Source organism: Poecile atricapillus, chromosome 7 (assembly GCF_030490865.1).
Source record: "Poecile atricapillus isolate bPoeAtr1 chromosome 7, bPoeAtr1.hap1, whole genome shotgun sequence".
NCBI classification, from domain to species: domain Eukaryota; kingdom Metazoa; phylum Chordata; class Aves; order Passeriformes; family Paridae; genus Poecile; species Poecile atricapillus.
In genome coordinates, this window is record NC_081255.1 from 23,799,063 (window position 1) to 23,812,439 (window position 13,377).

Genomic DNA, 13,377 nt, shown 5'->3' on the forward strand with positions numbered 1-13,377 from the left:
GTAAGACTTATGCAGGGAACTTTTGCCTCAAGTGAATTTTTGACCTGGATAAGAGCAACGGGCCAGAGGTGAAGGAGCATCAGGCATTCATAAACTGAATTAGTTATGAAGTCCAGTCTTCTGTCTATGCAGACACCAAATCATACAACCCCTTTCACAAAATGACCAAGCTTCACATCAAGTAATTTGTTTTGTGCTTTCCTGTCCTCATTAGCTTCCATAACAAAGCTGTTCTGGATTTTTTAAAACATTGGTGACCTTATTTTTGTCTTTAGCTGGTTGTATCAGGATCGAGTCACACTCATTTTGTGCTTACTTGTTCATTAGCTTCAACAGCTCTTTCCCTTCTGTGCCACGTCCGCTGTGCTGAACATCAACAGAGCAGTCACATCTGTTCTGTGCTTGGCTGTGCTGAGCAATATGTGCATTTTTGGCTTAGCTGATGGTGGAAGGCTCTTTTTCATCACTGTCCTGTTCCCTACATATATACCAATTTCTTTACAGCGTTGAGTGTTCCAGGCTCCTTCTGCAGTGACCTGATTACTTGTATGAAGGCCACTCAAAATTTTACTATTCCCTCCAATGATTTGAAATCTGAAGATATGTCAGGATAGGTGTATACATTAAATAGTGTGGTAGGAGAAATGAGATCAGAGGCTTTTGAAACAGAGAAGTGCCATTTGTTGTGCTCCACCATAAGATTGCTGGCAGCTCAGGACAGTCATACGTGGCCAGTGGTGGCAAGAATGAGCAGTGAGTGGCAATGACAGGGATTAACTTGTTCTGCAAGAAGGATAAAGAGAACATTAAATTTGCTTTATAAAAGTAACATGCAGGCACTGCATTTAACAGACCGGTTAATTAGTTTGATGAAAGACAACAGGTCTGTGTTGTGCCCCTCCTTTGCAGTCTTCTGGAATGTGTTAGATCTTCACAAGGAAAAAGATACCCCAGATACCCTGACTTTTGGGAGTGCAGTGTTGCACAGCAGCAGACCCTACATGACTGCTCTCCAATTGGTGTTTGTTAGAACACCAGTTCCTGTGGAATGGAAATCCCATTCCTGTTCCAGCGGAATATTAACAGGAACATAATTGTACTAAAGTCTGGCCAACTGGCAGAGTTGCTGGCTGGCATCTTCTGTGGGACCTCACTCTTTCTTCCTGGGAGAAGTACTGGACCTTTCACCTTCCCTCTTCATGTCATTTTTTGTTTGCACAGAAGGCTTTGGAAACCCAGGCAGTAATTGCAGTCTGCTTTTTCTCACCTTCATCATATTTCCAAATACCACATAATCTCATCTATTTGGCTCAATGCTCCCTCAGAGTTCTTGAACCCCCCACCTGGCTTTTTGTAGGAAAAATGAGCTGTAATTCAATCTTGCATCATTGACAATAACACATGAGAAACAAGCTATGACATTGAAATGATGTTAGAAGACTGGTTTTTAAACTAACAGAACCCTGTGTTGTTGAGAAGTTAGCTTTTCACCCTTACATAATTGTGTTTTGTTATTAGAGAGTTTTGAGAACAATGACAAATTTTGCATGTTGTCATATAAGCTGCTCCATGAGGCAGGTCAGGACAAAGTTTCTGCCTGGTCTGAATTTTATAGTTTTGTTTGGTTTTGGTTTGGGCTTTTTTTCCCCGAGAGGAAGCCTACCTTTAAACCAAGCTTCTTGTTATTTTTGTGCATGCATGTGTGTTTTTTGTCTGACATGTTTGGAGAATCAGTAGGAAAGTGCGAGGATTTCATCAGAGCAGGCAAACTGATTTATTTTCATCTTTAATATTTAGTTTATCTCAAAACTTTTCCAGTCCCCATGACTAACTGCATTATATAGGTAAGCTGCTCTCGACACTTTGTTGGACTTTATGCATGTCAGAACACAGTCAGTGAGCAGGAGGGACTGAGGCAGTATTAAATCATTCTTTGATTTTTGTGCCTTGGTGGTGCCATAAGCCCAAGACATTAATGACTGCAGAAAGGTTAAACTTTACGTGTCTTCCTGTTTATCACAAAGGTGTGGGGTACAAACAGAAAGCACTCTTGGCAGGCAGTGGGCTGGAAAATACACGTGCTGCTTATCTACAGTGATTGTACTGAAATTTGATTACCATATATGAAGAGAAATACTTAAGAAGTGCAAGAAGTCTGGAGGGCAGGTCTTGATTCCCAGCTACAGCAGACTGTAGCTTGGCTACTTGGTCACGTCCTAGCAATGTTAGCCCAGTATGAACATGGTTTTAGATGAAATAGACCTGTGCAGAACTTCAAAAGATCATCTATTTGCATTTCCCTCTTAAAAGGAGGCACAGCTGTGGCTATCTGATGTCTAATAGATATAAACTTGGTAAAAATATTACAATCAAATCAGAAACTGGTGTAGTTGATGTGAGTTCTGTCCAGTCCAGTCTGGACCCATGTCCAGACAGTAGATTTCAATGTGTAACAATCCCAAGCATAAGAAACATTTTTTTAATGATTAAGTTTTCTTTGCTGCATTTTAGGACCAATATTAGTACTTCTCTTTACCATGGAGATTCTGTCTTTCTCTTTTGCAGCAGCCTTGTAATATTTAATGGCTTATAATGTCCTCTTCCAGTTTTTTCTAGGACTAAACGAAGCAATTTTTTTTTCTAGTTTTCCTTGGACATCATGTTTTCTAGACCTTAGATCTTTTCCAGAGTCTCCTGTGGCCTTTTTTCAGTTTGTTCATGTTTTTCACATGAGGCCCAGAATTGGACATAGTCCTTGAGTTGATGCTTTCTGATCTTGAATAAAGTAGAGTATTTAACAGGTTTTACAGCTGTAATAGTTACATTTTTCATTCATGATAGGATGTTTATCTTTCCTGCAAGAGCATAACAATGTTCTTTGTATGAACCACAGTGCAGAGGATGGGGGCCTTTTAAGATACATCTTGGAGCAGCTGGTCCAGCTCTAAATAGAGCAATGAGCAGGCAATGAGAAAAGGTCTGCACTGATGAATTTAAACATCAGGTGATGGAGAGCAGAGGGCAAGAAGGCTGAAGATGTTCCAGAGTGCCTCAAAGGTACAGAGCAATCATTCCCAGGGAAGTAAGCAGGGATAATCGCTATGTGGTCTGTGGGGTTTTGGTTCAGTTTATTTTACCTGCCCTTTGCTTATGGAATGAATGTTTATGGAATGAAGCCTGTTCAAAGTCCTCTTTTCAGAGTGGTGGTGGCATTTCCTGCAGAGCACTCTTGTGCTGCTGTGTAATTCAGTGGTGTCGCTATGGGGAGTGGCCAAGTAGCAAAGACCTTTACAACCTGAAAAACCGTTCCTTAGTGCTAAGTTGTCTTTACCATATTATTTTATTTTAGACTTCTGCAGTTTGTTAAGATCAACTTAATTTTTAGCCTGATCTCTGCTGTTAAAGATATTCTTGCAGACATCTTTTTTTGGGGGGGGCTCATTTGCTGGTATAGGAAAAGTAATATGTTGGTTACAGGATGGGGTTAATCCTTATTAATGCAGTTTCTTAATTTTTTCAGCTTCTTGAGGAATCTTTGAGCTGCTTGGATTTTTGACAGAGGATTAATGTCAATAAGAAATGTAAAATCAGGATATCACAAACCTTCTCATTCCTATGCTGTCACACCATGCTGCTCCCCAGAGAAGGGAGGCAAAAGAGACAGCATACATCTAGGTCTCAGTAAGGAAAAATGAAAAGGTTAGTTTAGATTTTCTATCTCCATAAATGCCTGTGTCAGGCAAATGATTCAGCACTCAGGGGCTTCAGTTTGTATTTAATTAATAACATTGGTAAATTTTGTACCTTCTGTCTAACCATGAATGCTTTTGATCATCAGCAAACAGAAGACAGAATTCATGCCAGAACAAATAAATAATTTATTTGTGTGGTTTTAAAAAGGAGAAAGCAGCTGTTCCTGGCCCTTTACAGTGCAGGTGTGCAGGTTCTGCACAGCATTAGGTTCTAGCACTGTTTTTTCTAGCTTTTTTCTTTTAGCTTTCAGTTTTCCAGCACTACTGATTCTCTTTAATTAAAGAATAAACAAAAGCGCAGGTCAGCTTAAAGGAGGATGTCTAAAAAAGGGGAATATCTGAAGTATCTGAAATACAAGCTTATAGTTTACTGGCTGCCAGTCTGCCTTTCATTAGTGTCCTGGTAAGTTTTTCTTTACTCATACAGAAACTTGACCTTTTCTTAGTCCCTCCTCATTAAAGCCAAAGACATGTAAATCAGTTTATTTATTTTACTTTCTCTGAGATAGCTTTTTCTCTTCTACACATTTATGTATTAATTACCTGGAAAGCAGCAGATAAGCAGCAGATAAGGAGTAGGGAGCAGATTCTAGTCAAGATTCAATGTCTGAAATTGTCTCATAGCTGACTGCAAGATACTTTGGGAAGTTAGTGCTGCTTATGCCGAGTACCTCAGTGCTCATCAAAAAGTAGCTGTGAAGTGGTCTCAGTATCAGGGACAAAATGGAATGGTCGAAAAACTTGGCTGGGGAGCTTCTGGCAGGCTAGCTCAGCCTTCAGAAATGTTTTGGGGTCACAACTCTTCTTGTCAGGGAGGAAGAAACTGGAAATGTACTGTTTTGTCACATAAGCCAGAGTCCCATAGGCACAAATATATATCACATTTTTGTGTGATTATAGATTCCTGTTTAAGAACAGCTTCTGGCAGAACACTCACTTCCTTTTGCTGTGCATGGTGACAAATTGTTAGAGATTTTATTAATGTCTTTGTATGAGGAATTCAAACTTGAGAACTGGGAGAGATTTGTTTTGTACCTCACAATTATCATGTCAAACATTTAGTCCATTTAGATGTCATTTGTGTTTTAGAAGGGTATGCCGTTCAAACTAGAGAATGTAGATACTTGGCATTTCTCTCTCAAATTACACAGGTCATAACTGTGTGCCACAAGCAGCCAAATTCCTCAGCTTTTCAGGCTGTACGTGCAATGAGATCGCATTATGTCTGTTCTGAAATTTGGGGTGGGGTAGAGAGGAAGCACTTAAAATTTAAATCTGAAAAATCTAAATTTTCACTTTCTGCGCCGTTTTCTGAAGGAGCACAAACCTGTTTTGGGTCTGGAGTGGTGGTTGCCAGTGAAGCCAAGCTGCTCAGTACATGCAGAATTCTAGCATCATTCGGAAACATTTGCTTTTTCTGTTTGACAAACTCCTGTGCATTCCTTGGGATGCATTTTAGGTGCTCTGCAGAGGGTAGTCCCATGGCCTGTTTGAGGAAAATCCCAATATTTCCTGAAGGGTCCTGGAATACGCCAGATGCAGTTCAGAGCTGAGACAGAACAGCCGTGCTCCTGGAGAGTCTGGCAGACAGCATTTCCCTGTCACTGCTGGACATCAGCACATGAGCTTGCATCATTCAGAATTTCTTCATATTTCCAAAACAGAATTACTTGCAAGATTTATGGGAGCAAAATATCTTCTAACTTGCTCCCTTTTTTCCCATATGGATGTAATATTTCCCCAATACTGTTCTTCCTCCTTCTTAAATGAAGCAAAAGTATGAATTAAAAATCTGTTTCCCTGTCCCTCTATACAGGAGTAGTAAGTATTACCAAATAATAGCAGCTAGTCTAAGGCTATTGTCTTCTCTGCAAGAAAAATCCCTACATTTACTTGTAGCCAATATAATAAAAAGGTCAATGATCATTTCACCCTTTTTGGCATCACTTTGATGCCCTGGTTGTTACATGCAGAAGCGATACCATAGAGCATTGGATCATTCATGCCTTGAGCTTCAGCTGATTTTGGGAACTCCCCTGTGCTTCAGGGAATCTTAGGAAGATCTGACTTGCCTCCTGGTTTTACCAGGCACCTTGTAAATGGGAATCTGCACTGGGGAGAGGCACTCCTTACTCCACATTAGACTACTTTAAGCTGTCTTTTCCAGATTTGCATGTATAAATAACACCAGCTTCTGAGTTAGGCCCAACCTTATAGCCTGTGCCTTCCTTCTCATGCTGTGCTTTTGAACAGGTGAACTGAGTTGGCAAAGGTTTTATTTACATTGCAATGAGTATCTTCTTGCATCCTCTTATTTCTTGAGGAGAGAATAAAACCTGCTCATATATGCATTTTCTGAAGCATCCAAGTTTTTCCTGGAGGCTGCATGTCACAGCAGCAACCAGAGTAGCTTGGTGACCTTACAAAGCAGCCCCAAGGTGCTGGTGAGCCCCAGGCAATGCTGCTGCATGGGAAGAACAGGGACCACTCTGTGGGACCTGGCTTCTAGTGAGAGTTCAAGGGGTGGCTGTAAAGGAAGGGCTGTGAACACCTGTGCTGTAGCCCTTCAGTTTATAAAAGCTCTTGCATTGCATGACAGTCCTGCAAAGGTTCCTCCTGTTGATGTTGGAAGGAGGTGGAGATAAGTGCCTGGAGAACCCCCAGGGAAACATAATAATTATATTTTGGTGCACCAAGATGTGTGAGAAAACATTGAACTAATTTGTCAGGTTATTTAAGCTTTTAGGGTATTTTCAGAGTAAATGTGTTACAGTTAATACTGTATTGTTCTTTATTTGTTTTTAAATAGGCTTATGGGGTGTTTTTATTTGAAAGTTTCAGAAGCTCTAATATATCTAACATACCTCCTCCACCTTTTCCCAGATAAATTTATATGTATGCTTTTGTATTCTCAGCTCTGGAAAAACATTCCTTTCCTTCTAGATCAGCCATGTCATACATGCATCTTGCTTTTATGGTTATAGATGATCTTATTAAAGATTGCATGAGTGGATATGAAGCAGTATGCATGGGTGAATCTGAGTCTTCTAGTTTTGTTAAATCCTCTTGGGCTCTTTCCCCTTTCCATAGATTTCTGCATCTGTTATTCACCTGGCATCTATGATAGGACTTCACTTTGATCAGTTTATAATTTAGATTTTGTTCCATTCTTTCCTCACTGTGCTGCTGTTTGAAATTGTTGCTCTGTACCTGGCTGTGGCACAGTGTAGATGAGTTTATCCTAAATCATCTAGTTCAAGGCCAAAGGTTATCTGATTGCTTCAATAGTTGTGTGCTGAGTACAGAAACAGCCTGAAGGGAAGCTAAACCCGTGGGTTACATCTGTCCTGCTCCCATGTGTAGGTTGGCCAAGCTGGATCTATTTCAGGGGCATGTACCTTGCTCTGCAGTGGAGGTGTTTCCTCTTACTCTGAACATGGAGTGCATTTCTTTTCACTGTGGGATTGATTTTGACCCAGAACATCTCTGCCACTGTTTTGATACAATTGAATGAACACATTTCTAATAGAATTAGGGTACTTTTTTGCATACTTGATACACTCAGAAATGGTCCCATATGGAAGTTAATGTTTCTATATTTGCTAACTGTTTCCTTTTCTCTGGCCACTGTAGTAATCATTTCTAAAAGAGACAAATTTTTACTAGCTGCTCTGTTTGTGTGGTGAGGGTATAATTAGGATAGTGTATTTCCATAATGACATAGTTAGGAAGGACTAGGTCTCTCTTTTGTAAGGGATTCTGGATAGATCATAACTGTTTGGTTTGGCAGGGACCTCTCTTGAATCATTCATATGTTAATGAATGCAGAAGAAGGCACTGAATTTCCATTTCCTTTCTCTGTAAACTACAAGCTGTTTCATATCTCCTGAACTGTTTTCTTTCTTGCCTGTGTGGTGATAGCTGCTGTGTATGTGCACGAGTGGGGCCAAAGCAGACTCCTCACACATTCACACAGACAGCACAAAAACTGCCTTGGGCTCACAAAGCTGGAAGTTAAACTGCCTAAACCCTGCTTGCAATTTACAAATTATTGTAGCTAAGTTAATAGCCAAACAGTACTGGGGCAGTTCTAAATTGTTGAGTGGAAGTGATTGCTAGGTTCACAGCTTGAGTGATTTGAGTGTCCTTGTGGCACAAATTCTGACAGGTTTGTTTCACTGCAGTCATCTTTGGGTAATAGTAAAATCTTCCACATTGTTGCCAGTGACAATGTAGAATCAGCGCTTAGGTATAGATTCTCTCGACATTTCTGCAGAAGTTTATCCTTCCTAGTCCAGGAGTTAATTTCTTTCTCATTTTGGTTTTCTCAGGTTCTCGAAGCCGGCACCAATGTTCTTGGATGATTCCTTCAGGAAATGGGCACGTATCAGGGACTTTGTACCCCCCTTTGGAATTAAAGGACAAGGTATGAGAAAACTGTAGCTGTTGGATAAGAAGGTGGTTCTGCAGATGCTTGCCCCATTTTCTTTTCTGTTTTGAAAACTCAGGTGGTCCTTTGGGCTCAGTTTATTTCCCCTGTTTGAGAGAATTATTGTATATATAGTTCTCAGAAATGCAGAAGGGTTTTTACAGCTGGACTGTGGACCTTGGAGGCTGGCCTTATGGAAGATGGTTTAGTGCATGTGGAGAGTCAGTGCAACAATGGCAATTTAGACCAATGACTGCTTTCTTGAAGAAGCATTTTGATACTGGCTGCCAGAGAACCTTGTAGCAGCTTTGTTGACAGCAGCAGAGAGTTCAAACTGGTTTGAAGTACCTTTAAGTCAGTAATTCTACAAAGAACAGGAAAAATGCCTTGGGCTTGACCAGTGATACAAATCTTCATTTTCTTCTCATAAAATTTTATAGTTGGGCTACTTATTTACTTACATAACAAGTAAGAAAAGTATGTTCAGATGCTTTGATGATAATTTTAATATGTCTTGTCCTCCAGCTGGAGCGAGGCAGCAGGGGCTGTGTCTCAGGTGTGATGTGGGAAAGCAGGAGTGGTGGCTGGTGGATGAGATGGGAGCCAGTAGCCCACCCAGACGATGATCTGTTTTGGGGTGACAAGCTCCTACCTGTCCCACGTACTGTCACAGCCTCTCTGTCCAAGCGGAGGTGGAGCAGAAGGCTTGTGCTCTCTGCAGTGATTTGCTGTGGACTGTCTGAGGTCCTGTGTATTTAAGAACTTTTTGTGGCATTGCATCAACTTGGAAGATTACAGATAATCCTGTAGGAATTTAAATACCTGGTGGAGAAAGAACTGCAGCCCCAGAAAGCTTGGTTCTGTGTCTCTCCCTAGAAGCAGGTGTAGCTGACAGAACAATCTGTGATGAAATCAAAGGCTCTGCTGACAAATTGCTTTTGGCTTGCATCAGTTCCCTTCTTTGTTTTGTCCATTCCTGGTCCACTCAGTCTTTTGCAGCTCAATAGGATGCTAATTACTGTCCTCTAAATCAGCCAGCAGTTTGCAGCAAAGAACTAACAGTGGCAGCACAAGGGGAGGCTGCTGTGGCCACAGGAGGGCTCGTCCCCTTCTAACCAGCACACAAGGTGTACAAAGCTAGGGCAAGGTGCCTGGCCAGGGTGGAGGTGGGGTTTGCAGGTTACGTGTGATGTCAGCTGGACCTAATAAAAATCATTCCATTAAACTTAATCCAAATGGAGAAATTCACCAAAAAAGAATGACAGAATGGCTCTGGCAGCCTTCTCTCTGGGTGTGTTGCCAGATTGTATCACCACTGCAATGTTATGTAAATCTGGTGTTTTATATTGGATTTCCTCAGTTAAAAAGAGAAATGAGAAATTGCCATTATTTAAATGGCTGTGAGCTGAAGCCATGGGACGGAAACTGTTGAATAGGTTATTTTTTTAACACCCTCCTGGGACTGAATTTTGTGCCAAATTTCACTCCGGAGCAAGTTCTGTGTGTGGGAGGGTTGAATTATAAATCTGTGTAGCCCCGGATTTCTAATGGCCGTGCTGACAGGCTGTGAGTTCTAGCGATGCGAATGGCGCCCTTTCATGTTACACATCACTTGGAATTCTCGCATCAGTCTTTTCTGGCTGTCCCATGGGATGCATTTGGGCTCAGACGACTGATTGGATGATGGGATCAGCACCTCATTAGGGCTTTCAGTCAGGGCAGTCTAATGATATCCAAACAAACGATCCAGGCAGGCAGCGTGGGGCTCAGTGATGTGCTGGTGCAAGGTGAAGACTCTCAGAGCTGGGATGTGCACAGGAAAAGGAGTGTCATGTCATAGTCAGGGTGGCTGTGTTGAGACAGATGGGGCAGGGGCTCTGCTCTGTGTTAGGCAGCCCCATGACACTGTCAGCTGGGATTTCCGACGTGCATCACACTGGGAAGGGTGGTTGGTGTTTGTAGACACTGACTGCAGCTGAGATGGTAGTGGGAAGACCTTGCTGAGAGCTGTGGTGAATATCGCCTGCTGTTTTTAAGTCACTGTGATCTATTCCAAGTGCAAAAAATGGCTTTTTGTTTGTTTGGGTCTTTTTGGGTTTGCGTTTTTTGTGTGTGAAATATGGCTACAGGATTGAGTTTACTTTCAGTAATGCTGCATGTTCCAAGGAATTTCTAGAAATTAATCTGTGGTAGCTTGGAAGTGCTACAGTTATGAAATCAAGGTATTCTTGGTAGCTTGGAAGCTAATCCACCATTTTTGCTTTCTCTTGTTCAAGTTTCTATTCTTACCTAAGTTTTGCTTAAGCTGAATGAAGTCCTTTTTTATCCATCACTTTGTGTTTACTGGTCCAAGAAAGGACAGTTCCAAGATTGCAAGAATGAGTCTTGCAATATTTAGGGGAAAGCAGCTTTTGAGGAGTATTGTCTTCAGGACTGCACTAATTTGGAATAACACGTCTCTATAAATTACATGTAAAATAGTAGAAATGGTTCAGAAATTTTCAGGGCAGGACTACTGCTCTTTAAAGGTTATCATATCAAGGAGATTGCAGTATGCTGATCATTTTGACAACAGTCCGTCAGAGATTTTAATTTTCTTCAATGAGAATCTGATTGTAAATACAGTTCTCCTATCTCCAGATGCTTAAAAGTACTCAGTACAGTGTTTAACAGTGAAAGATTAACAGTGTTGCTTTGTGAAAGATTTCTCACTCCTTCACTCCAGTGGTTATTTTCTGATTTGGCCATTAGCCCAGGAAAGGAGGTTTTATGGACAGAGCGCTCCATTCTTGGCAAGACCATTTGTGTGTAGAAGCCCTGAAGGCGAATATGGTCCTGAATATGAAAGTTTTTAGACTTTCCCCTGAATGCTGCTGGTTGTGAAATGGACTATTGCAATAGGAACACTGCACAACCTGTGTCAGATGAGAAACTGCTGCTATTATCAGTTAACAGCCTTAGTGATTACTTGCATGCTATGAAAGAGGCACAGAACAAGCAGGTTGCAACCTTGCTGCCTGCTTTGTGAGCAGGGCTTCCTGAGATGAGGCGTGTGGTACAAAGTCTTGTGCAAACTCTCTTTGAATAGTGGTTCTGAGAGTCCTCAGCTAGGTATTAGAAATAGATGAAGAGGAGCATAAGAACAGCTGTTGTACCTTTTTCTTTACCTGTCTTAAATGGGCAGAGTTTTAGTATGTTTTGTAGTTCACTGCTCACCAAAGATCTGGACCAAGGATTGGTCCTAATTACTTGATCACAATGCCCAGCAACCTGGAACAAAAGCAGAGGTGAGAGTTGTCAGGAGTGTTGGAGCTAATCTAGCAGGTTGAAGATGTTGTTGCATTCATCACAGATGTCTGTAGACCTTGTGGAAACTCTTCCTCTGTGTGCAGAGAACAGGGGAAATAGTAGGTATGAAGAGGTGAGATTATGTTTTGACACCATAAATGGTCACTACCAGTATCTAGTTTGGCCATTCATCGCAACAGTGGATCTTGGTTTTGGCCAGTGACGTCTGCAGCTGGCTGGGAACCTATGAGATTATATTTCAGAATCTGGATCAAGATTTTCTAAATGAGGAGTGGCCATGTTGACAAACAGGCCAGTGTCATGTTTGACTGCACTTACTTTTAAAAACTGAGATTGTCTGCCACATCAAACTTGTTGTCTCCTACTGTGGGATTTGACAGAGTCTGGGGCATGGGCCACTCTAAGTGCTTGGAAACGATGACTCCGTCTCTATTAATAAATAAAGCGGTTGTCCTGTGGTCGTGAACGCTGTTGAGCTCATTGTTCAAACAGATTAACTCCCTGCCCCCCACAAAAATAGAGTGGCTATGTCCAGGCTTCCTATCAAGAAAGGTCACTGGCCTGTATTTGCCTGTGAATGCGTGAGAATTGTAGAGGAGGATGTTTGTTGGCCCTGGTGAGCACATCTGGGACTGTGCTAACACTTCAATAGTATGGACTCGGTAGGACTGTGCAGGCCCATGCCCTGCTGCCAAGTTGTTTACTGTGTGTTTATAGCCAAAGTGAGGAACATGATGAAATTGGTCAACTCTCACAGTTGTCAAGATCAAACTGTAACAAGAAGTTGGAACTCTAAAAGCTTCAAATGTCAAGAGTTCCTGTGGGGGACAGCTCCAGTTGCTGCGCACCCTCCTGTGTCCCAGGCTATTGTTTTGGCATTAACTAGGATGTTGGAGTGCCTCCCATGTTTCACCATTTGTGAGGGTATAATTTGCTCGTAGGAATTCTTTCCCAGCACCCACCAAGTCAGTTGTTGCAACTTTTTTCAGTGAAGAGCAGGGAGACTGCAGCAGTCTTGGGCTCTTAAACAAGTCACATGGAGGGTTTTTTTTAATTCTAAATTGAAATTTCTTCTTTTGGATTTGCACCCTTTTCTAGCAGTGCTTTGATCAGTGTAATTATGGAGCTATGAATATGCCCATGCTGTCCACATAGCTGCAGAGATTCTCTAGCATGTGCACTGCTCTCAGGGTTAAATTTGTCAATGGATAAGCAATGGAAAAATTGTTTATAGTGTTAGTAGGATTATTAATCCCAGAGGGCCTCCTCCCCAAATTTACCTCTGTAGCTAAAGCAAAAGGAAAGAGTTATTTGGAGAAGGGCAACAAACAAGACTGGGTAAATACCTGACTATTAATAGAATTTCTCAGTACATGTGGTTTGAAGAATATAAAAGGCTTTCATAAGAAAGAGTAGCTGGTATCTGGCATCCTCTCTGTGTAATGAGGATGGGAGAGTTGCTGCAGTTTTTTTGAACTTAAGTGAAAACATATGGCACAGCATACATAAACTAAACAGACATGATCAATGTAATATTTCTTCCATGCATTTGTTCAGTAATTGTGTCACTGCTTAGCAGTAATTATAGGTCTTCACTTCTACCTTTGTTCCTGCTGAGTTGTTTTGAGCAGAGAGGCTGCTTTGTTGGCCCTGAATCAGTTTGTCTTTGAAGGTGATAGTTATTTCTTAGGGAGTGATTCTGTTGTCACCATCTCAGAATTTCCCTTCCATCAAGACACTAGGAAGCAATTTCTTCCCCATGGTGTTAAGAGAATATTAAGAACATGTTTGAAATGTTACAGTTTTATCAAATGTAATATGAACTACTGGCCAGGAGACTTTGTATTTTCACTTGATAGTGGAGGGATGTCTGGAACTGGTAACACA

The 13,377-nt window shown here is 41.4% G+C and overlaps 1 protein-coding gene across 15 annotated transcripts in view; it reads left to right on the forward strand.

Annotated features, from left to right (window-relative positions):
• Positions 1-13,377, forward strand: part of ST3GAL3 (ST3 beta-galactoside alpha-2,3-sialyltransferase 3) — a 185,763-nt gene that overhangs the window by 106,600 nt on the left and 65,786 nt on the right. For all 15 annotated transcript variants that reach the window (XM_058842189.1, XM_058842188.1, XM_058842194.1 and 12 more), the window contains one exon: positions 8,084-8,178. In XM_058842189.1, the coding sequence (XP_058698172.1) occupies positions 8,084-8,178 (95 nt within the window). The remainder of the gene's footprint in view (positions 1-8,083; positions 8,179-13,377) is intronic.